The sequence below is a fragment of the Centropristis striata genome, chromosome 9 (genome assembly GCF_030273125.1).
Source record: "Centropristis striata isolate RG_2023a ecotype Rhode Island chromosome 9, C.striata_1.0, whole genome shotgun sequence".
Lineage (NCBI taxonomy): Eukaryota > Metazoa > Chordata > Actinopteri > Perciformes > Serranidae > Centropristis > Centropristis striata.
This window is the reverse complement of record NC_081525.1, coordinates 11,150,178-11,172,571: the sequence shown is the minus strand read 5'-3', so window position 1 is coordinate 11,172,571 and position 22,394 is coordinate 11,150,178. Positions and strand designations below refer to the sequence as shown.

Sequence of the window (22,394 nt, the reverse complement as noted above, 5' to 3'; positions counted from 1 at the left end):
TCCTGTCTATTTTCCCAGAATTACTGGAAGAATTTGTGTCCTCTTGGTGTAATAAACAATAGAGACAGAAGCATCTTGTGGCAGTCACTTCCATGCAATACTGTGAGTAAATGGGGACAACAGTGCAGACTGTGGCAGCTCACCTCCAGCAGCAAAACATCACGGTCATCACTGGGGCCTTTTTCTACCAGCATTATGAATGTTTCACAGATATATTCAATAAAGACATGAAATATTGTAATTGTTTGCATGGTATCTATACTCGGGACTTAGATGCATGGTCAGATCACAGTTTATGACAAATTAATGCAGAAAACTAGGTAATTTCAAAGGGTTCACATACTTTTTCTTGCAGCTGTATCTCTGGAAATGCACGGCATGAAACAGTGCTGACTGAAGAACCAATGGAGTCTAAAAAGTGACATAGTGTGAATAATACCCTGGATGGTGGAAGTACTGAAGCAAAGTTATTTTCGTTCCAGATGAAGAATCACTCTGCAAGAGCATCAGTGTTTCATCTTCACAGGCGATTACATTTGGAAAGGGTCTGAACTGAAAACAACAACAACAACAAAAAAGAACAAAAACAAATTGTAGTATAATTTATTTGAAGGTCAAGGAAATACTAAAAATATATTAAAAGATGTGTTTTCAAATTCATTTTAATTTAAAAATCTAAATCTAGATTTATTGTTATTATAAAATTATTTAGAACCCTCATTAAGAAGTCCAGTTCTCCATTCTGCATTTCCCCTCACCTGCCTCCAGCTGCAAGTGTTTAATAAACTGTTTAAACCAGTGTCTGTGTCCTGCTCTTGGGTCCCCTCAAGAATGTAACACGTGGTTGTGCTGTAAAGCAATATAAGTATGTGTTGTGAGGCAAATGAGCAAATACCCTGCTGAACTAAATATGGTGTTACCAGTGGTGGAAAATAACTAAATACATTTGTACTGTACTTAAGTACAATTTTGAACTACTTGTACTTTACTTGAGCATTTCCACTTTATGTAACTTTATACTTCTACTCCACTACATTTTAAATTGTCATATTAGTACTTTTACTGAAGTAAGGGATCTGAATACTTTTTTCCACCACTAGTTGTAGGTATTTCAGATTTCATAGAGTGATGGAATTCACTGAGCTGTGTGTACCTCAGGAGGATATTATTAACCCAGACATGAGGATGTTTGGTTTTCCGACATATCTGGGACTTCCACAATAGCAGGACAAGGCCCAACTTTCAACTCCTGTTCCTGTATTTTTTGGTCTAGGTTGATAAAGAAAACTACTGGTAGAATTGTTTACACTGGCACCTCCTGCAGAGGGAACATTAATTAACACAAATGTGACCCTGTGGTCAAACTCCCGGGCCACCTAAATGAAAAGCATCAGGCTCCACAATGCACAAGCGATGCACAGGCCAAAATGTGGCCCACAACAGACAAGGTAAGGCTTGGTTTCAGCTTACGGGAAAATCACTTGTAGTTCATTAGCGACTGCTACTGGCTGAGTCTGCAGTGAATGACAATATAAAACGGTCGATAAAAGAGGTTTGTCAAAAAGTGTGAATCACTGCAATCATGAGAGGTCCTCGAGCACACAGTCACAAATGTGCACAAAAAGCATGACGCTGATTGGTCCAATAGTATGAGGGATTAACTGTGAATATATAGACAGATGCAGTCAGTCAGTACATGATCCCCGACAGGTAGTGATGTGCCAATGAAGCCTCATGAAGCATTTTCTTTATTTTCTGAGCCCACTAGATGGCGCTCTATGTTCAACAAAGGACTGAAAGCACAATTAACTACTATTTCTTGAGCCTTTTTCTTTAGACCAAGAGCGCCATCTAGTGGGCTCAGAATATAAAGAAAATGCTTCATGAGGCTTCAATGGCACATCACTACTTACAGTATGGCATTGTGTTAAGACTACACAAGGCACGAATGAAAAATAGCTAATAATAAAAATATTCACAGGTTAAAAAAATTACAGAATCTAAACAATATCATTAGAAGAATAAGGGCAACAGTAACAAGTATATTACAATAAGCCTAAGGCTGTCGAATTCTTCAAGAGCTAAAAGACTGAATTTCCCCTCTGGGAAAAATAAAGTAACTTTGAATTTTAATTTTAATTTGAATAACGGTAAAAATACAAATACAGCTAATAAGTGTGCAAAACATCAGCACAGCATCGACAGCAAGTTAGGTGCACTATATGAGATATGGACTTATATGTATTGGAGTTTGACTGACATTGGGGTTGGTGTGGGAATATTTCACATGTTTTCATCATGTTCAGTGCAGCTGCTGACCAGAGTACCATGCACTTTCTTAGGATGCTCTTCGTGGTGCATGTACAGAAGTTGACAAGTAGTTTTTGGGGGCGGTTGGCTCTCCTCAGGAAATAAAAGGCGTTGATGTGTCAACATAGGAGAAGCGCTCTGTGATGTACACTTCTGGAACTCTTTCAGCAGCCTCTCTGTTGATGTGGTTGTCGTCTGAGAAGAGCCTGATGACTGTTGTATCAACTGCAAATTCAACAGTGTGTATGAGTTGGCAATCATGCGTGACGGGTGCAGAGAGGCGAGAGGTCAGCACGCTGCCCTGGGCGATGCCGGGGCTCAGGGTGATGCTGGAGGATGTGCTTGTCGGACAGTCTGGTGGCGGTTTATAAGGAAATTCAGGATCCAGTTGCATAAGGAGGGAGTTTGTTATAGCGTGTGGAGTTTATCAACCAGATGCCTGGCACAATGGTATGAATATATATTATATTGAACTACAAGCTTTGTGCCACACAGATGGCGTCCTCAGTTGATCTATTTGGCAAACTGGAGCTGGTCTAGATCAGCTGGGACAGTGTTCTTCATGCATAGTCACTGGCAAGAGACAACTGACAAGTTACCATAGTTTTTTTGTGAATTGCGATTTGAGGCGTGTAGGTAGTGATGTGCCAATAAAGACGAAAGATTAAGTATTTTCTTTATTTTCTAGATAGATCTGTTTGTCTGTTCATATGGCGCTCTTGGTTTAAAGAAAAAGGCTCAAGCAATCGTGATTAATTGTGCTTTCAGTCCTTTGTTGAACATAGAGCGCCATCTAGTGGTCTCAGAAAATAAAGAAAATGCTTCATGAGGCTTCATTGGCACATCACTACATGCAGGGACTGAGGGAGAGGTTGCAAAAGCTGGATGACTTGCCTTTGTATCCCATCTGGCCTGTTGCTTTCCGTATGTTGATAGTATGGTGGGCCTGCTGCTCCTTGTGGGTAGGACAGGAACCTGTGGGTGTCCCAGCAGTTTGAAACTGCTGTTTGACCTTGTCTTTAGAAATAAGTTATGTTCATCCCATTGGTTGGCAATGCTGTTGGCTGGTGTGTACTGTTTGTTATGTTTCTTTCTGTAGTCCGTAAAGGATTCTCCATGGGCTGGAGTTACTGTCGAAGTCCTCCTCTAGACCTGATCCGTCTCTTACAGTCTGCTCTGGAAACACTGTAGGCTGAGGTGTCTCCTGAATTTAAAGCGTGTTCATCCATGGTTTTCATTTGGATACTCTGGAGTCATTTCGTTAAAAAGAACATTGTCCATGCAGTAGTTAATGAATGATAATGCAGATTAAGTGTACACCTCCAGGTTTGTCTGATGGCAAATCCATTCAATTTGGTGGTCAAAATAGTCCTACAGTACAGAGAGAGGGCTCGCTCAGGCCAGACTTCAACTGTCCAGCTGGTTGGCTCAGCACCGTTAACAAGGCCCATTGTATGCTGGGACAGGAGGCAAAGAGAGGTCCGACTGTCCAAGCTCGCTAAGTATTCTTTATATTAGTAAAGACAAGTTCATGCTGTTAGAATCTGGGATGAACATTCCTGAAGTTTGTTTGATGAAAAATCTGTTAAGGTGTGTATTCTGTTGTTTCCTGATGCTCACCTGTTTGTGCATCAAGATTTATTAATGTAAACTCAAAGTCCACTGCCTGTGGCCTGAGCTGTGGTGTCTAGTATGTTGTCATTCAGAACCCCCATGTAAAAACACATATACCCAAGACATTTATAATCAGCTTACTCAGCTATCCCCATATAGGGAGAGCTAAGGCTTTTTTTTTTTTATACCAAACTGTAAAAATGTTACATTTTATGAGAATATCACAGTGATTTAAGTGGAGAATGTCATTAGATCAGTCACTTCTAATTGCAATAAACACTATCAATGAAATGCATGGATTCAACTTGTGCTGCAAGAAAGCCCTGCAAATCCCTAAAAGACCTCTGGCACATCCAAATTCAATCTTAATTAGCCTGGAACCACCTCCAAGATCTCGGACGCCCAACCAGTAGCCCTGAAACCTTCTTCAAACCCCTGGAACCCAATTCAGGACTTTCAAACATCCCCCAGGGCTCCAAGAAGTCCCTGGACCCTGTTGTAAAACCTCTGGTACACAAGGATTTCAGCTCTCCTGCCCTTTGAAATGGGAACTGGAGACATTTAAATCACTTCATATTCTATTTGTTGTTGCTTTCTTTTATCATGCTTTCCAACCCCACACAAGAAAAGGCATAGTTTAGTGTTGTGTGTCCACAACCTTACCTGGGAGTTGACTGTCTGGCCCATGGGGATGCGGGAACACTCCAGTGCATACTGCTTCACACAGAAGTAACAGCCCTGGCACAAGGAGAAGGCACATGAGAACAGGATATTTTAAGACCTTTGAAATGGCCTTCAATGGAAATTCAGACTAATTTAGCAATGCAAGTCCATGCATACAAGCACAACACTGTGTCCCAGTGGGTTAATTTTTGCACGAAAAACAAAACATTAATCCAGACACCAGGGAAGTAATAATGGTGTTTGTCTGAAAATATTATAGCTGGAAAAGCAGGCAATTCATACTAAGTCAAACTGACAATACTGTACTGTGACAACATGTAAATACAATCTCATATTACTACTGGTGCCATTGATATCTCCTGCTGTGAGAAAAACTTTTTTCCCTTTTTCACTTGTCTTGCCTAAGCTTGAGAAACCAGTTGTATCATATCTTCTATGGTTTTGCAGGAGCTTTGTTAGGTTTGAGGAAATTAAATTAGTGATTTATCAGCTTAGACTTTGAAACCACCATTTTTAATAGAAAATATGTGTGGGTGGTCTAATAGACCAATTATTTGTATACAAACATTGAGAATGCATGCGCATACTGGTTGCAAAAAGACATGTCACTAATTCTGAGTGCATGATCTAAACTCACCTGAAAAGCCAGTTCCATCAACACGATGCCCCCCGGCAGCGCCCTCTGGAGGTGATATGCGGTGGTGCCAGATGCTGTAGTCTGTAAAGTTCATTCATAAAAACAGTCTTTCAAGAAATTAAATAACATTATAACAAATGTTAAGATAACATAAAATAACATTGTAAGAGTGATTAAACCCTCAACCGAGTTTGTGAGAAGGGACAGGGACTGTTAAAAGACACACACACACACACACACACACACACACACACACACACACACACACACACACTCACAAACAATCACGTTCACACACACACTTCCAAAACCTCAAATCCAAAAAAAGTTAAGTCGCTTTGTAAAACGTGAATACAATTATTTATTATTTTATTATTATTTATTTATTAACTGCACATTTACTAAAACAAATGTATCACAGTTTGAACAAAAAATATTTTGTCTTTGTAACGTTTTAATGTATGTCAATAAGGATTTGATTGCATTATTTTGTATTTACATTATAGACAGCCTCCCAACTTTTAGGGGATTTGGGTTTGTAGAAGATCAACAAAATATTGATCCTCGAGCAGCTCATCAATATTCACAGCAGCAAAGTAATTAGCTAAGCTAGAGGGAGTTGGAGTCTGTTTCCCTGTTGTATATGTGTTTTTACTTGTGCCCGTGCATCATGGACTACTACCTCTTGGCCAAACTCCAACTATCTGAAGGGGGAACAGGCTTAAACACAACAGAGGCAGTAGATGGAGGGAGGCCTGGGCAAAGGACGGGCAAATATTGTTTATGCAAATCTCTGCTTGTTGAGCTGGTGTTCACAAAGGTTCACAGAGCCACAAAACACAATGAGCCTCTAATCCAAACCAGCGCTCACTGATGTAAGCAGCAATGAAAAGGTTACCAATACCTGACAAATAAATGTACCATGTTTCCACAATGCCCAGCAGCTAGTTGAGCAATGCAGTTTTTTTTATTATTGCTAACTACCAGTGGTGGAATGTAACTAAGTACATTTACTCAAATACTGCACTTAAGTACAATTTTGAGGTACTTTACTTGAGTATTTCCATTTAATGTAACTTTGTACTTCTACTTCACTACATTTTAAGGCAAATATTGTACTTCTTACTCCACTAAATTTAGCTGACAGCTTAAGTTACTTTTCAGGTCGAGATTTAACATGTAAAAAGATTCATTTAAAGGGATTCTGCGTTATTTTAAATTAAACCTCATAAGAGTATATCAAGTAGTTAAAATGAGCCGTGTCTTGTTGAAAATGAAACCACTGACCTCTGGCATCAACAAGGCATCAAGGCTCTCTGGATATTTTCTCTTGTTGGGACCGTTCTGCTCCCATAAATGCATCAATAACAATAATAATAATAATGTAATAATGTATTTCGAACAAATTAAAAAATCTGAGAGGGTTTATTCTACATAACGAGTACTAAGATTTGAGTGCAGGACTTTTACTTGTAGTGGAGTAATTTCACCGCGTGATGTTAGTACTTTTACTGAAGTAAAGGCTCTGAATACTTCTTCCACCACTGCTAACTACACACATTGTATCACTATCAATATTAATGACTCACAGCACTGCCTTCAGTCTGTGCCTGATTTACAAATGGAAAATATGCTTTACAGTTGTAATATTTTATATCTGTATTCATATGTGTTAGAAAATGCTGCTGCAGACTGGGGGCAGGGTAGTGGTTTAGATTGTGAGTGTTTAACCTGACTGAAAATTAGAAATAAAGAACAGTTTTCAGACACATATACTCATTTAAAATGTATGCGGGCCAGAGTTTGTGTGTGTATGTGTGTGTGTGTGTGTGTGTGTGTGTGTGTGTGTGTGTGTGTGTGTGTGTGTGTGATAAGATGAGGTGAACACTGACCTTAGGGCTGTCCTCACTTTTCTGCTTCACATAAGAAAAAGACATCCTCCCCTCTGATGACATGGAGCTCAGCATGGCAGCCCGAGCACGGGCGATGCTGTGGGGTGGGGAGGAGGACAGGGGGTCAGTAAGGGTCCGGTTAAATCAAGAGAGGTCTGGACCGAAGGGATAATGGACCACAAACAGTGCCTAGCCAACCCAGAAGACATAATTCAGAGAGAGTCACACGGTCTAAGCCTAGAAAGTGACAGGCTTCTGCCTCTGCGTCTGCTCTGGTACCCTCAGCCACGGGGCAGCAGTGCTGGGAAGTCAAGAGGTCAGGCAAGGATCACAATACATATGATGACTAATGGATGAACTTGCTGCTCACAATAGAGGAAGACAGGATACTAATGCTGGGCTTAGACCAAAAGATTTTCATAGTCCCAGACTAAAAACTGAAAGTCTTTAGTAAATCTAGGAGTTTTACTGGAGTCACGGCGCTCCCGTCATCTCCATCTCAAAGTTTAAGTAGTAGTAGTAATATGCACTGTTTCATATCAGTCTTTTCCTCGTCTTCGGTCTGCAAGTCGCAGTGATGTAACACAATCAACAACCAATAGATGAGCGGGGGAAAGGTCCCCGGTTCCAGACCGGGTAGTAAAACCACTTCAACAGGAAAAAGTAACATCACAATAATGCTAGTAAGCTCAGTCCTAAATAAAAATATAGTGATGTCATATATTTACGGCCATAAGCGGGATTTTTGGGGAGCTGTTTCTTAGTAAAGAGAACCCAGTTACAATTATAAATAAATGTACACATAAATAAGTAATAAATAATCAATTAATGTATAATTAACTGAATGAAAGTTGGTAGAGCTGATAAATATAATTATCCAATTAAACAAATTATAATCCCATAAATAACATTAAAAAAGCCAAAGCCAAAGCCTTTGCAGTGTTATTTTAGTCAACTTCCCAACATGACGCACATGGTGCCTATAGATTCCTTAGATCTTCTAGTTTCCAGTATCTCCAGTATATTCATAAAAGTGAGCCTGCTACAGCCTCCAGTAAATCAAAAACGGCAAAAATACGGTCGGCCAGCCGGCTCTCAGATTGATTAATATTGATACTTGGCGGCCATGAATCAATATATCGCCACGCAAAATATCATGATGCTATACTGTATCATTCCCCTCCCACACATCTCTAGTAACAACATGAGTTGAAATTGTATCTACTTTATCTACTGCCAGGAGGATTTCATGTGCCCTGCTTTGTGATGCATTGCAGGATGGTTTCTCCATGCATTTGTGCCTTCATTACTCAAAGCAAAACCCTTTAAAAATCATGCCTAACACAGAAAAGACAAGTAGATGTTAAACAGCAAGTCAAAGCAACATTTTACGAAACAGACCTGCGAGCTGGAGACTGAGGTCGGACCTGGACCAGAATGAAGCCCATGCTCTGCAGGTACTGGACATACTGCTGCAGGAAGGTGCTAGAGATCTCAAGCAGCCACGGCTCTTCCTTCAGTCGGCTGGGCAGCATGTCGGCTGAGTCGGTGCTGTAGCTCCGGTCCCGACCTGATGCTGTGGAGTCGCTGGAGCGATGGCGTTTCTGGCACACAGAGCAGCGCACACAAAATTATTTCAAGTATGAAGAGTTTGTGTGACATTGTGTAGATTATGTGAACAAAATATACTTTAAACTATGGAGAATAGCCACTAGGTTAGGCCCCCCTCACCCCAAAGGACTGTCAAAGTAAATTGGCCAAAAACTGCTAAATTGGAGTATTCCCCACAGAGCGAGATGGTCGCCAGTTTTCTTGGGAGTACCAAGTCTTCTTAAGGGTGTCTGGGCCATGCTCCAAGTCTTCATTGCAACAACTTCAGTGCAACACTTCACCCTGAGATGCTCAAAGCTCTGACAAATCCTTCTGAAAGTAGTTAACCCTGATGACGTGAAGGTGTGCTGTTCACAAACCACATTAAAAGTCTGTTTCCTTGGTTGTAACAAGTGGTTATTTGAGTTACTGTTGCCTTTCTATCATTTCCAACCAGTCTGTCCATTCTCCTCTGACCTCTGGCATCAACAAGGCATCAAGGCTCTCTGGATATTTTCTCTTGTTGGGACCGTTCACTGTAAACCCTAGAGATGGTTGTTAGATCAGCCTGTCTGGCACCAACAACCATGCCACGTTCAAAGTCCCTTAAATCCCTTTTCTGATGCTCAATTTGAACTTCAGCAGCTTGTCTTGCCCATGTCTACATGCCTAAATGCATTGGGTGGCTGCCATGTGATTGGCTGATTAGATAATTGTGTTACCGAGCTGGTGAGTGCAAGTACGGAATGATAAAATCTCTATCTAAAGACACTGGTTAAGCTCCTCTTCATTTCCTTTGGGTCATAAAACAAAACATACCTTCACTGGAGGCTGAATAATCTGCTCCTCTTGGATCTGCTTGCGGAAGATGGGGTCAAAAAGGAGAGGGGTTGCACAGTAGTGAACCAGCCTGGATGACTGCTTCAAGGTCTCCAAATCTGTCCCCTGTTGAGACAAGATGGTGACACTGCAGTTACATTTTTTTAGGATGACTATGATAAAAACTTTCTAAAAGTCTAAATAAAGTCTAAATGGTAAATGTACTGCAATTATGTAGTGCTTTTATCCAAAGTGCTTTACACTACAGACTGCGGTCATTCACCTGTTCACACACACAGTCTTACTGGTGGCCGAGGCTACCAGGGCACACTGGTGCAATCATTGGGTATTCATTCATACACCGATGAACGCAGCATCGGTGAGCCTTTTGGGGTTCAGTGTCTTGCCCAAGAATACTTTGACATGTAGGCTGCCATGGTCAGGGATCGAACCACCAACCTTCCGATCAGTAGCCAACCGACTCAGCAGTGTTGACGATGCAGTCAGATTACATCTAATGGTTAATTTAGTTAATTTAAATCAGCCTAAAACCAATTGCCAGTGGAAATGACTGATGACCATGTAAGACCTAGGTCAGGCTGCAGATTCTCTCTTCGATGTGCTTGAGTTAGTTCAGTGCTGTGTCAGTATCTGTTGAAATTTAATATTCATAAATGTAATGCCACCATGTAACCTCCCTTGAGATGACACTGTGGAAGACAGAAACCTTGTTAATTAGCCCAGATATTCCCCACTTTGAGACAAGGCAATACTAAATGATTTCCCCAAGGAATAAAGTGCAATTGTGGCTCCTTAAAGTTATAAAGTAGTGACAGTAGAGACACATTTCCCCCCAATTTTGGTCAAGTCCTATTAGCTATATTTGATATGAAGCTACTTTGGCTATACTCAATTCTAGTTTGCTGCTCAGATTCAATTTGTTGTTAGATTGTTGATATTATACATTTTTTAACATGTCCCATATCTAATACCATTTTGAACATTTCTAAAAGAAGCCATGAGCAGAAGCTTAAAACCACACCCAATTGATTGGGCATGCAACTTTAATTGAGCCTGCAAAACAAAATATATGGTCATGGTCATGCACATTAAGAATAGAGGCTCAGCTGGCTTATATCTGCATGTAATACTTGAGGTACTTACTGAAATGGGCATGTTGGACTGTGCTGACCTCTGCTGCCAAGTCACGAACAGGTTCTCTATCTTCATCTGTTTCTCCAGTTCTGTTGGCACAAAGACAAAACTATTACCGTTCCTGTCCAATGTGGAATTGAATGGGGTCAAAGTAACAGTTGTCGTATTAGTATTAGGCTAACTTGATACTTGTGGTATGTGACTTTTTGTATTTGAGGAACAAGACTTTGTGAATTTGAAGAACAAGACTTTGTGTATTTGTGGGACAAGACTTTGTGTATTTGAGGAACAAGACTGTGTATTTGAAGAACAAGACTTTGTGTATTTGTGGGACAAGACTGATTTTGAGGAACAAGACTGTGATATTGAGGAACAAGACTGTGATTTTGAGGAACAAGACATTGTGTCTACACTGAATACTTGAGTAAGATATTGATAGGCTGACCATGCACTGACCATCCAACCTGACCATATAAGCTGACCACACATGACACATATATCTTACATCTGTGTGACACGTTGACTATGTATGTACAATATTCAACAACCTGCAATGTCCCAGAATAACTGGCACAGTGCCATGACAAGTATATAAGGTGCCCCATCTCTGTAACATTTATTAATTTTCTGCAAGCATGTCAGAAATGAGTCAGACGTCTGATGGAATAAATGCACATTAAACAATCACTTCTCCACTTGTGTTCCTACTTCATCAAACCACAAAATGCACAATATCAACTAGTTATAGGTGTAGCAGTAGAAGTTTTAACCTCTTCGCTCAGCAGCTTTGATCTCCAAGAGCTGGCCGCCGTGTCGGGCTACCACATCCCCGTCCATCAAGGGCCGGATGGTGCACACGTCCCTCAGAGCCTCGTCAAAGGGAAGCAGCTCGGAGGGAAAGTGTAGTGGAGCAAGACTCCGGCCAGAGCTGCCCAGCCTGCCCTGCTCTTTACTGGGCAAAGGAGGAACCGCGCTGCGTAGCAACGCATCAGGCTCCATAGAGGGACCGAGGAACGGGTTGGGATCCTGGAAAAGACAAGTAGGAGAAGAGAAAATATTATTTAAAAAAAAAAAAAAGAGTATAATGTTTGGTTCTAAGTAGAAATTACTACATAGTCCTAAAATCAATGTACAAATAGATGGTCAAACAATACAGCAAGTAAAACCTGTGAGGCTCCTTTGGCTCTGGCTTGATTGCACATTATCATGGTCTGATCACATCAACAGAGTTGTTGCCAAAATGGGTAGAGCTGTTGCCATAACGCGTAAAATGTGCTCCGTTTCTCAACCCACAGTTGTTCCATCAAGTCGTTTATTCATTGGTTTTATATCATCTTGATTGCTGTTCAGTTGTATGGTCTGATGCATCCAACAGACTTTTAAACAAATTACAAGTGGCTCAAAACAAGGCTGCAAGACTGGTTCTTGGTTGTTCTCCAAGAACTAGTGTTGTAGAAATGCATGGACGTCTCACCTGGTTAAGAGTCAAGGATAGAATATCTGCTAATGTACTAATATACTTGCATAAAATAATTAATACTCAGACTCCTAAATCTTTTCATAACAATATAATTTACCTCTCAAATACTCATTCTTATAACACTCGAGGACTGATTACTCTACCACTACCTAAGACTTTGTCTTTGAAGTTGTCAGTATTTTAGAGGTCAATTGTGCTTTGGAACAGTCTTCCAGGTGAGGTTCGTGAAATGAAGGGAAAGGTTGGTTTCAAAAGAAGATTAAGAATGTATTTGATGTCAACACCTTAATAATATCGTCATTTTATTTGAGTGTGGTTGGGCTATGTAATACAAGACTCTATAATGCTTTCTTTTTTCCTTTTTTATATATATTTATAATGACTTGAGTTTGTAATGCCTGTGGCAACTTTCACATTTTTTTTCAAATCAAATCACCTCTTCAGTTCAGGGTCAGATAGACCCAAACAAGATCTCTGTAATATAAACATGCAAATTTGTGAAATGAACCATTTTTATGTTATATGTTGATTACACAAGCCAAGCAGAAGAAATTTCATCCCGTTCAAGTTTTTTTTAGATTTCTAAACTTTGAAATTGATCAATTTGACCTGCAACATAACAGGAGGGGTTGAAATATATCATTCAGCGTCTTTATCCCACTGTAAACTTTAAGGATGAGCTCAAATGCCGTATGATCATCTTCTACACTCAGAAGTTACAGATCAGAGTCACATTCATGACTTTTAATATATTCACTGCACTGTATATTAGTGTTGATGGCTATTATTATTATTATTATTATTATTGGATACCTAAATTTCCAGTGAATTGTCCATGTGCCCTGGTCGCTGTTGAGATGAACTTTTGGGCGAGTTTGTTCAGTGGAGCATCTCCGGGGCCAGATGCCCCAGTGTGGCAGAGCTGGCTGCACCATGCCTACAGGCTGGAGGGTCAAACTGTGCACTGGTGCTCCCTCTGCTTCTCATCAGGACCATGACAGATGAAGCTCTGTTCAGGCAAATTTTCTGCTGCTCTGACTCTGCCTTCTGTCCAGACTCATTAGCAATGCAGCGATGAAGAGCGGGGCCATCGGAGGAAAAGGAAAAGTTTGGTTTCTTTCTATTCTTGTGAGCTTGTTTTGTAATTGGCCGTAGGGGGGGTGGTCAAAAGGGCATTTAATGTCTCCTTTGCTGTAAAATGCTGCTCTAATAAATCCCTACTGCAGCCTGTTCTACACAACAATGCAGGAATAACACTGAATGTGACATTTTTATTTTTTTTAAATTCAAACTGAAGTGCTCAGCAGCATGCCTCAATGTCAGCTCGACCAGATTGAGCTGCTAGGCGTTCCTACGGCATAAATGAGCTGCTAGGCCCTATTAACCCGTCAACTCCCTTCCTTCACTCTGTGCTTTCTGCATGTTACTCTTGTGCTGGAAAAGTAGTAAGTCAAAAGTTTTCTGTCCAGTAAATTTAATTAAATTGTGCATTGGGTGCACATTACCAAATACATTTTCATTTAATCAAATTATAACATATCAAACACACAATGTAGCTGGGACTTGGGGCTAACTTTACCTAACACTCCTGCTCAAATTCAGCATGATATGTGAGCTGGTGCTGTACTGGGAGCAGATGATCTGATTATGATATTTAACTGGAGTAAGTTCATATGTTCCATTACAGCTCAAATGCAGCTCATTGTCATTAAATTATCTCCTCATACAGTCACAGTAATTGCAGTTGTAACAAAAGTTGTTCTGTTCCGTCTAAGTTGAATAAAAATATATGGATTACATATCTTAATATATGTGCTATTTAAACACCAACACCAAACACCGACAAAACAATTCTTGATTGAATTTAATTTTGTGGACACAAAATGCAGTGAAACAGTTAAATCGCAATATATTGTATCGCAATACTCACCATACCGCAAAGTGCTTAAAATCGCAATAAAATCGTATCATTACTCAAGTATCGTGATAACAACGGTATCGTGGGGCCTCTGGGGATTCACACCTCTGCATGCAACATCAGTTCTGCTTTAAACATTTTACAAACTTCACATCAGTCAGCTTAGATGCCTAATGATGTGGTTGTTATTCTTCATCACTGTTTCTAACAAAGCACTGTCTGTCCTAAACTTGTAAACTACAGTTAGCGGTGCAGGTTTGTCCAATTATTTTTAACTGAATAGATGACTCCCTGTGGTTATAGTTGCAGTTAAAGCTTGTATATGGTGCAATAACTGAGTCACAGCTCTTATGTGGTATAACTTGACCGCCACTACAATAAGTTACCATCATGTTCTGCTTCTCATAGCAGAGATTCATTCAATTATTGTATCTTATTTCATCTATATTAGGAGACAGATGATGAACAGCATGCTATCGCACACAAACACAGGGTCATTTTATAATTAATGTCTCCTCTCCTGTCACTGTCGAGGGCTGCATTCACACTAGCCTTTTCTTGGGTTTCAGTAGTTAAATCGCAATACATTGTTTCACAATACTCACCATATTGCAAAATGCTAAAAAATTGCAATAATATCGTATCGTGACTCAAGTATCTGGATAAAATCATATTGTGAGGCCTCTACTATTCACACCTCTATTCTCTACCCACATTTATATATATGTGTGTGTACATGGTGTGTATAAGTTCTCCCATGGCCCTTTACACCTTGTCAGGCTCTCACTTTTAGCCAGTGGCTGTGGAAATGGAAGCACTGAGCTCAACGCTGGAAATGAAGTCTTTCTGCACCACTGTCCTCTGGCTTACCAGTAGGAACAGTGAGGTTGATATGACAGCTGACTCACGATGTGAGGGTGGAGGAGAGCAGAAGTGGGAGTATATGAAGGAAGACTGGTTGTTAAATATGCTTAGCAAACAGTTTCGTCACTGGAAAGCCCACTTTAAAAAATATTCAGACCTCTCTGTGCCGGAGCTGATCATAAATAATCCAAGAGAATAAATGAAAACTGACAAGGACTAAATTGCATTGAGGTAGTTAAGTGTTCCATTTGGAAAAAGAGGCCGTCGATGTGACAGGGTTGTATATCCAAGATATGATCAACACAAGAAGGCAAAAAACACAGAGGGGTAAGAATCAAGAATAAAAATGCTTAGTCACATGGCTGAGAAATCTTGTTTTGGTTTGTGCCGCTGAGTTCATCAGTCACATATTGATCTGCAGCTCCATATTTAATACAGGAGGTCTAGCAGTTTTGCTGAGATACTCAAAACAGAAAACAAGTCTGAATAATGCAGCTGCAGGCTTCAATGGAGCTGCAGGTGACAGGGATATGGGAGGGGATTTATTGACAGCCTCTGCCTGCCAGCGTTCGTACAAAATGTCAACTGGAGCTCTGTTTTCACCTCAAACTCGTTCCGTTTTATTTCCAAAAGTCTGTTCAACTTACTAACAGCTTTCCATCGACTGTAAGTTAATAGCTAACAAAAACACATCCATCTAAAAAGCAAGACGAGAAGTTGTCTCTTTCTGTTGTGTGAGCCCAGACGAAGACAAGTAAGACTTACAGAAGCAGAGATTCATTGCCATTTTTAATCTCATGAATCTGCTACCCTTTTCTTGTAGATTTGTCACTTTTAATCTCATAAATCTGCTACTTTTTTGTGATAGATTTGCCACTTTTTATCTCATATATCTACAATGTTTTTCTTGTACATTTGCCACTATTAATCTCATAAATATGCATTTTTTTTCTCATAGATTTGCCACTTTTAATCTCATATATCTACAATGTTTTTCTTGTACATTTGCCACTATTAATCTCATAAATATGCATTTTTTTTCTCATAGATTTGCCACTTTTAATCTCATAAATCTGCAACTTTTTCATGTAGATTTGCCACTTTTAATCTCATAAATATGCAACTTTTTTCTCCTAGATTTGCCACTTTTAATCTCATAAATCTGCATTTTTTTTGCATAGTTTTGCTGCTTTTAATCTCATAAATCTGCATATTTTTTCTCATAGATCTGCCACTTTTAATCTCATTACATTCACTGATGTGCTTTTGGCACTTTGCATCAGAAGAGTCTAAGACAGATCGTGGTTGAAAGTAATCATCTCCATGTGAAGCAGGTTGCCACTGTTGTTAGAAATGTTGCATCACGGTACAGGTAGGGACATAAACCGATCATCACTGAGGTAAACACATGCTCAGTAAAATACATAAACACCATGAGAAGCACATGTCAAACAGGCTGGTGGTGTACAGGTAGTGACATAACTGATGTGGAGCCTCCAGGATTCCTCCCCAGGATACAACAGCTGTATAAAATCTGCCCCAGATGTTGTCCTGACAAGCCAATTCCACCTGAACTAGCAGCCCATTCTCCTCAGCAGCACCCAACACCCATCACATGCAGGCAGGCTTACTGACTGGCAGTTTGAAACAGAGGGCATTACAGCTGCTGTTTAGTGAGAGGCTAACATGCTGTCTGTGAGGTAGTGGATGGATTCTGATGGAACATAATCTTTATTTCATCCTAAAAGTCCTCCTAAAAGGTCTGTCTGTCTCATTTTATTTTACTGTTGACAAAAAAGAAGTAAAAATTCTTCCAGAAACAAATAACTGACGACTAACTTGGTTGAGATGTTCTGTACTTATATGTAGCTGATGTAACTACATCTTGGACAATTTTATTTAATTTGCATTCTTTTCTGTTGTCTATGGTCCAAATTAGGAACTGTCAGTGGGCGTAGAAGTATTCTGATCCTTTACTAAAGTAAAAGTACTAACACCACACTGTGAAATTACTCCACTACAAGTAAAAGTCCTGCATTGACATTTTACTAAAAGTACAAAAGTATCAGCGTCAAAATGTTCTTAAAGTATCAAAAGTAAAATTATTCCCTATGCAGAATGGCCCCACTCAGATTGTTTTATATATTACAAATTTATTATGAGATTATTAATACTGATGCATTTATTGTGACGTCAAGGCAGGGCTCATTTAACAACTTAATACACTGTTATGTGGTTTAATTTATAAACACTTGTAATCATTTTAAAATTGATATATTTCTTCATGTTAAATATGACCTGAAAAGTAACTAAAGCTGTCAGCTAAATGTAGTGGAGTAGAAGTATAAAGTTACATAAAATGGAAATACCCAAGTAAATTACAAGTACCTCTCCAAATTGTACTTAAGTAACTAAATTTTTGGTTGAAATTGAGTTATATGAAATCCTTGATGTCTATTTTATCGTGTGACAAAGTTTTAGATTTCAATTTTGCTTTATATCAGAGAAATAATATTGTAAAAAATGCAGTAACTAAAAAATCCAGAAAAAGTGAGATCAAAATTATATTAAGACTAAAATATAACATTAATTTATAGTATTAAGTCTAAAATACACAAATATTTAAATAGAATTGTTAAACACTTTTAAATACACTTATGACAAAAATCAATTTGATTGAATGTTAATTTCCTGAAAACAAAATATAAAAGCTAAAAAAAAAAAAAAGACAACAACATTATAGTTACTGTACTCTGTTCATGCATTACTTTTGCAACCTTTAATAGCAATGCAAAACCAGAGTGCAATAATTTAGCATAAAAATTACATCATAAATTCATGTAGAAATAAGTGTCATATCACTTACCTACCTATAACCCATATGGCTGGCCAGTTAAAAAAAACGTTAAAAAACTTTAAAGCAGTTTTTCTCAGTTTTACCCTTTGTGCAGTTACTGCAGTTAGGTTTTATAGGGCAGAGTACTTGAGTAAATATACTTAGTTACTTTCCACCACTGGGAACTGCATCAGTGTCTTTACCTGCTTGGAGTCTATTTCATGGATGGGTGCATCAGAGAAGCAGTAGTGATGGAAGAGGCCCATCTTCTGGTTGAGCAGGCAGTGGACCACGTGAGCTCTCGCGTTCTGCCACTTCACCAGGCGGACCAGCTCACGATTCAGAGAGGCGCCCAGGTCCACGGACCAGTTATAGCTGTACAGAGTCACCTGGAGCAATGACGGGTACAATATGGCATGTAAATATGGCAGCAGTGCAGTGTAGGCATTAGTGTTGGTCCAATGAAGCCTCATGAAGCATTTTCTCTATTTTCTGAGCCCACTAGATGGTGCTCTTGGTTTAAAGAAAAAGACTCAAGCAATAGTAATTAATTGTGCTTTCAGTCCTTTGTTGAACATAGATGCCTATAAGGGCGTTTTCACACCTGAAAGTCCGAACCAAGGTCCGTGTTCTGTTACATTGTATACATTTGGTCCTGTTGGTTTTGGTTTCACACTGCAAAAGGAATAACGGACTTTACAAGACAATTCTACTGGACACGTCATCTCCCTGTGTACTTCCGCGGCTCATTTTGTTTTGGTAACGCTGCGATTGTTAGGCCGGCCGCCATCTGACGTCAGAGTTACTTCCTTAACTTGTTTACACAAAATGAATCCAGCGAGCCACCTTTTACCTGTGCTAATACTTTTGCTGGTCTTTTGCTACCAGCAGCACCTGCTTAATGAGCAATACGTGAGAGTGCTTGGTATTCGCAAGATGAGCTTCATCATCATGCCAAAACTGTATCGCTGTCGACAGGAGAGGAGGAGAAAACGGCTCTGCTCTCCCATCCTCTCGAAACCTCGCTCGCTCGTCCTCTCAGAAAACAAGTTGAAAGTCTCGTTATTTTTATGTGTTTTCTCCAGTTGGCTCTTTATGAAGTCGTCCGACCATATTTTAATCAGGCATCTAATCTCCTCATCTCCCCATGTACTGCCGCGGCTCATTTTGTCATATATTTTGTTTTATCTGCTAGGCTAATTGTGTTTTGCTGTAAAGGCTGATTAGCGTGACATAACTTCCTGTACCGTAATTCGAGAGCAGAAGAAGAAAAAAAACCTTCCTGTCATTGATACGAAGGTCGGAACAACAACCTTGGTTGGTTTGGTCCGGACCGAGACCACCTCTTTTGGTCGGACCAAACTTTGGTCCTTTGGTGCGGACCGTGCCCCGCGGCACCTTTCACACCTGGAATTTAGGTTCGGATCAAACTGAAAAGTCCTAAAGTCCGGACCAAACGAGATAGGTGTGAAAGCGCCCTAAATATAAACGAATGCACTTGTGCATTTATTCAGTGGTCAGAGATGGACTCACAGCTGAAATAATCAGGACCTTTTGCATCTGTAGGAACTCCTGTCCTCTCGGCCTGAGGGACATTCACACAACCGAGTCTTCCATATGCCAAGTTACCTTTTTGTCCAGGATGCTGATGAAGAGGAACCTCTGGCGGGGAGCCATGCCCGCCCCGGCCTGGCTAGAACTGAACCAATCACTCTGCTCCAGAGCCTCGAAGCGCTGGAAGCCCTTATGAGCTGAGCAGGAGAGAGAGAAACTCAGTGAAATGGCAAAGCAATATGAATCGAAGCCAGACAGAACACAGACTCCCTACTGACTGTCTGGACATTCTCTCATCTGTTACTAACCAAACTCTACAATTCTGACTTTGGGATGAACTTTTTAAATCGTTTATTTTGCACTTTTTCTACCCGGGATTCTCTGAGAGGACAAATGAGTGAAAGCTTTACCTTTAGAGTAAAGCTGGTCTGGAAAGTCCAGACAATTGTAGGAGAAACAATGATCAATGGAAGAAAAAGACATGGAGAATGATTATTCTCTAATTACCATAATAACATGTAAGGGGTATGATATTATTCAGATTGTAGTCAGTGGTGGAAAGTAACTTAGTACATTTACTCAACTGTACTTGCCTAAAAATGTAGTGAAGTAGAAGTATAAAGTTATATAAAATGGAAATAAAGTAAAGTACCTCAAAATTGTACTTAACTTTATACTTTTACTCCGCTATATTTTTAGGCAAATATTGTACTTTTTACTCCACTACATTTAGCTGACAGCTTTAGTTACTTCTCACGTCAAAATTTAACATTTAATCATGATCAATTTAAAGTGATTAAACATGTTTTAAATTAAATCTTATAACAGTATATTAAGGAATTAAATGAGCCATGTCTTTACATAATTAAAACACAATACAATAATCAATACAAATAATGTTATAATATATTTGGAATATATAAACAATCTGAGTGGGTCCATTCTGCATAACGAGTACTTTTACTTTTGATACTTTAAGTACATTTTGATGCTGATACTTTTGTACTTTTACTGCAGTAAGTTTTGAATGCAGGACTTTTACTTGTAGTGGAGTAATTTCACAGTGTGGTGTTAGTAATTTCACTGTAGTAAGAGATCTGAATACTTTTTCCACCAGTGGTTGTAGTATCTATATATGTTAGGGATGTGATGTCTTAGTAGGAAGGAAACGATGAGGTAATGCCATTAACAGAGATAGCTCACATGGTATTTCAACTTCCACAAGATTTAAAGTCTGCTTCAACTCTTTTAAACCAGCAGCATTCATTTTCCTGTCAGCTCCGACACATACTGTCTCTCCTGTCATTTCAGAGTCTGCCACAGGCCTGCACTGACTACCTGAGCATCCCCGACCACTGACACGGGCTAAAAAAACAACAGCCAAAAGATAATTTTGGCCTGCCATCAGGTGACTTGTGTTTGGGTTTAATGTTTAACAGCTGATGCAGTCTTCAGCCACATAATTTTGTCATTTTATCTGGCAAAAGCATTGGTCATTGCCAGCTAAAGATGGGAAAATCTGTCAGTGTGGTACTCTGCCAACCTCAGTGGAAGTACTCCCACTGGCTCGTACTGCAGTGCCCAAATTACTGTTGACTTCTGTGTCATTGCAAGTCCAGGGGTGCACTTTTATTGGCTGCAAGAGCTTGTACAGCTCTACAATATTTCCTCACTTTATCTAGAGGAGGTAAATTAGAGGTGTGAATCAGCGTGTCAGCACCAAGATATGATTTTATCCGGATACTTGAGTCACGATATTATTGCGATATGGTGAGTATTGGGACACAATATATTGTGATTTAACTGTTGAACTACATTTTCTGTCACAAAATTAAATTCAATCAAGAACTGATTTGCCAAATAAGAGAAAATTATCAGTCTGTTCATCTTACTTCATTCTTTTTCAGTCATTTATGTTTATGTACAGCACTTTGTTGCGGGTGTTGTTGTTTTACAAATAAAGTTGAGTTGAGTTTTTATTTCTCCACAATGAGAGTCAAACCCACAGACTGACCAACAAAGTATTCAGTCAAACTGAACTGAACTGATATCAAACATGTATGGACGACAACAACTGCAGCATTTTATCAAACTTTCAAATGCTTTAAGCTTCACTGCTCTGATTTTTTTTTTTTAAATGAAAAATAAAAAAAGCCGAACTTTGCAGCGTTATTTCGACAACTTCCCGACATGATATCCTGACAATATTATATACATATTAGATCTTCTAGTTTCATATGATACCAGTATCTCCAGTATATGAGCCCGCTACAGCCTCCAGGAAAAAACATGGCGAAAAAACAGACTGCCCGTTGGAACGCCTAATATCGATACTTGGCGGCCATGAACCAATATAATATTGCCAGGCAAAATATTGCGAAAATGCTGTAATCGTTTTATTCCCCCACCTCTAGTGCTTTAAGCCTTGCACCTTCATTCAGAAAAACAGGCCACTATATCTTTGTTTTTATGGAAAAAATTATTTACCTTTGAGTTTGAAAGCTACATAACTTTTGTCTACTTTTAAGTTGTTGTTTGTTTGTTGACCAATACATATATTTAAAATATAAGGATTACATTGTGAAAAAAAACAAAACAGGAATTCAAAACATCCCATCAGCATCAGTGTGTTAAGCTGAAAGGCAAAACTTACGTGTGAACCTACTTAGCACTGGGGTGTTTTCCTCATCTGAACTGTCTTCTGTAGGCAGACAGAGATGGTACAAACAGCAAGGCGGCATGGACATTGAAAACACACAGCCCGACACAGAGTGATGTAAGCACACACTTTCAAAAATAACAGTTATGTTAGCTGACAGCTGCTAGCATGGACATAGAAAATACAGAAACAAAGAGCAGCAGCAAGGAGAGCATGTTGAAAGCTTTCGACACAAAACACTCATGCTCTTCCTCTAAACTACAGATTAGGATCAAACAGGTGTTAGCAACATGCTGCTGAAGGAAGTTTATTCACCAATATAGACCTTATAAATACTATATTCATCTACATTATAATATCACTTTAATTACACTGTTAATTG

General features: G+C 39.4%; 1 protein-coding gene across 2 annotated transcripts in view; it reads right to left on the bottom strand.

Annotated features, from left to right (window-relative positions):
* The window catches only part of szt2 (SZT2 subunit of KICSTOR complex), a 133,393-nt gene that overhangs the window by 18,310 nt on the left and 92,689 nt on the right, over window positions 1–22,394 (bottom strand). For both annotated transcript variants that reach the window (XM_059341183.1, XM_059341184.1), the window contains 10 exons: window positions 22,007–22,054; window positions 19,429–19,550; window positions 18,003–18,188; window positions 11,472–11,727; window positions 10,711–10,790; window positions 9,547–9,672; window positions 8,539–8,741; window positions 7,138–7,234; window positions 5,246–5,326; window positions 4,588–4,662 (listed from right to left, as the gene is read on the bottom strand). In XM_059341183.1, the coding sequence (XP_059197166.1) occupies window positions 4,588–4,662; window positions 5,246–5,326; window positions 7,138–7,234; window positions 8,539–8,741; window positions 9,547–9,672; window positions 10,711–10,790; window positions 11,472–11,727; window positions 18,003–18,188; window positions 19,429–19,550; window positions 22,007–22,054 (1,274 nt within the window). The remainder of the gene's footprint in view (window positions 1–4,587; window positions 4,663–5,245; window positions 5,327–7,137; window positions 7,235–8,538; window positions 8,742–9,546; window positions 9,673–10,710; window positions 10,791–11,471; window positions 11,728–18,002; window positions 18,189–19,428; window positions 19,551–22,006; window positions 22,055–22,394) is intronic.